We start from the raw sequence: 2,410 nt of genomic DNA on the forward strand, positions 1-2,410 counted from the left end.
CCCCGTTTCTCCCATCCTGTGCCCTCCCCCGTGCCCCCCAGCCCCGTGCCCGCCCCGTGCTCCCCCCACGCCCCCTCACCGGGCACCAGCACCGTCTGCAGCGGCCGCACCTCCACCCCCTGCGCCGGGTACTCCAGCGGGGAGTTGGCCGGGACGATCAGCAGGCGGTCGGCGGGGGTCTGCACCCTGCGGGGGGGCACCGGCCCTTCAGCCGGGGGTCCCGGGGCGGGGGTCGCACACCCAGCCAGGGGGTGCCAGCCTCCCCGCGGCGCCCCGGGGGTCCCCGCGCTCACCGGTTCCGGTAATTGCGGTACTCGCGCTCCCGCAGCCGCAGCTGCCGCGGCCGCTCCCCGGGGGCGAAGGCGCTGGCGAAGTCCAGCCCCGCCGGGCCGGGCCCGAAGAGCCGCCGGTGCAGCGGCAGCGCCAGCCCCGCCTCCGCCTCCGCCTCGCACGAGCAGCCGTTCCTGGGCAGCAGCCTGTCGCGACAGGGCCGCTGTCACCGACAGCAGCGGCGCCAGAGCCTGCGCCGCGGGGAGCGGCACCGCCCTGGCAGCGCCCGTCCGTGCTTGGCACCGCCCTGGCACCTTCTGTCACCTCCCCTGTCCCCAGTGTCACCGCCCTGCCACCTCCTGTCACCTCCCCTGTCCCCAGGTGTCACCGCCCTGCCACCTCCTGTCACTGCCTGTCCCCCGGTGTCACTGCCTTGGCACTGCCCTGGTACCTCCCGTCCCCTCGTGTCACCACCCTGGCACCGCCCTGGCACCTCCTGTCACCTCCCCTGTCCGCAGGTGTCACTGCCTTGGCACCGCCCATCCCTGTGTGGCACCTCCCTGGCACCTGCCGCCACCCCCACAGCCCTGACCCCCCTGGCATGGCCTTTGTCACCCCTCTGTCACTGCCCATCGCCCTTCCCCTGGTGTCCCCACCACACGATCCTGGGGTGCCCCAAACACCCAACCCTGGGGTGCCCCATTTTTGGCTGCCCCCACACAGGGGCGCCCCATAGGAGCCACAGCCCCATCCTGGGGTGCCCTCAGCCCTGAGCACCCCCGCCCTTGGGTACCCCAACCCTTGGGTGCCCCAACCCTTGGGTGCTCCAACCCTTGGGTACCCCACCCTTGGGTGCCCCAACCCTTGGGTGCTCCAACCCTTGGGTACCCCACACTTGCGCTGGGGGGGCCCTTGGGTGCCCACAGGTGCAGGTAGAGCGCGGCCAGCGAGGCCGAGGCCACCAGCAGCAGGCACAGCGCCCGCTGCGCCCCCCGCATCCTGCCTGGGGGGGGACAGCGTCACCCCGGGGCACCGGGGGCAGGGCAGCCCCTCCCAGTGTCACCAGTGCCCCCCAGTGCCCCAGGGAAAGGGCAGCCCCTCCCAGTGCCCCCCCCCGGTGCCCCCCAGTACAACCCAGCTCCTCCCAGTGCCCCCTGGTGTCCCCAGGGCCCCCCAGCTCCTCCCAGTGTCTCCAGCACAACGCAGAGCCCCCAGTGCCTCCTGCTGCCACCCAGCATCCCCAGTGCAAACCAGTACAAACCAGTGCCCACGGCAACCCCCAGGGACCCCCAGTACAAATCAATGCCCACAGCCCCTCCCAGTACAAACCAGTACAAACCAGTGCCCACAGAACCCCCAGTGACTCCCAGTACAAACCAGAGCCCACAGAACCCCCCCCCAGTGACTCCCAGTACAAACCAGTGCCACCAGTGCCGTGCACCATCCCTCAGTCCCTGCTCTGCCTCCAGCGTTTCCCAGCACTCCCATGTCCCAGTTTCCCAGTTCTCCCAGATTCCCAGTTCATCCCAGTACCCTGTCCAGTGCCCCCCACCCCGCTCCCCCGTTCTGCTTTGCTTGGACCCCTCTATCCTGCTCCAGTGCTCCCAGTACCCCCAGTGCCTCCCAGTGCTCCCAGTGCTCCCAATTCTCAAAGTGCTCCCATTTCTCCCAGTGTTCCAAATTCTCCCAGTTCCCCCAGTGTTCCAAATTCCCCAGTGCTCTCAGCGCTTCCAGTGCTCCCAGCGCAGGCTCCCAGTATTCCCAGTTCTCCCAGTACCCCCAGCCCTCCCAGCACTCCCAGTACCCCCAGCCCTCCCAGTGCTCCCAGTTCTCCCGGTGCCCCCAGCACCGTGCCATCCCTCACCTGGGGGTGGGCGCAGGTCCGGGGGGGGCTCAGCCCACACTCATGGCTCTGCCCCCGCAGCTCCGGCCTGGGGACACGGCGACAGTGTCGGGGCGGGAGGGGCCCGCGGCCCGGGACCCTCCCGGCTCCCCCAGCCCCCCGGCCCTGCAGCCCCCCGGGGCCGCCCCAGACCCCCCGGGGGTCCCCCCGAGGGTGAGGGGTCTGGCAGAGGCAGGGCCCGGGGCACACGTCACGTCGGGAGGGGCTGGGGGACAAGGAAGCCCCTTCGGGGGGGGG

At 71.2% G+C, this 2,410-nt stretch overlaps 1 protein-coding gene across 1 annotated transcript in view; it reads right to left on the reverse strand.

Moving 5' to 3' along the window:
* The window catches only part of B4GALNT1 (beta-1,4-N-acetyl-galactosaminyltransferase 1), a 7,100-nt gene extending 6,287 nt beyond the window's left edge, over positions 1-813 (reverse strand). The window contains exons 1-3 of the mRNA XM_041472649.1: positions 722-813; positions 294-476; positions 80-186 (exon numbers count right to left, since the gene is read on the reverse strand). Coding sequence (XP_041328583.1) covers positions 80-186; positions 294-476; positions 722-813 — 382 coding nt within the window. The remainder of the gene's footprint in view (positions 1-79; positions 187-293; positions 477-721) is intronic.
* Between the last annotated feature and the right edge of the window lie 1,597 nt (positions 814-2,410).

Source organism: Pyrgilauda ruficollis, unplaced genomic scaffold (assembly GCF_017590135.1).
Source record: "Pyrgilauda ruficollis isolate IOZ18807 unplaced genomic scaffold, ASM1759013v1 scaffold295, whole genome shotgun sequence".
Classification (NCBI taxonomy): domain Eukaryota; kingdom Metazoa; phylum Chordata; class Aves; order Passeriformes; family Passeridae; genus Pyrgilauda; species Pyrgilauda ruficollis.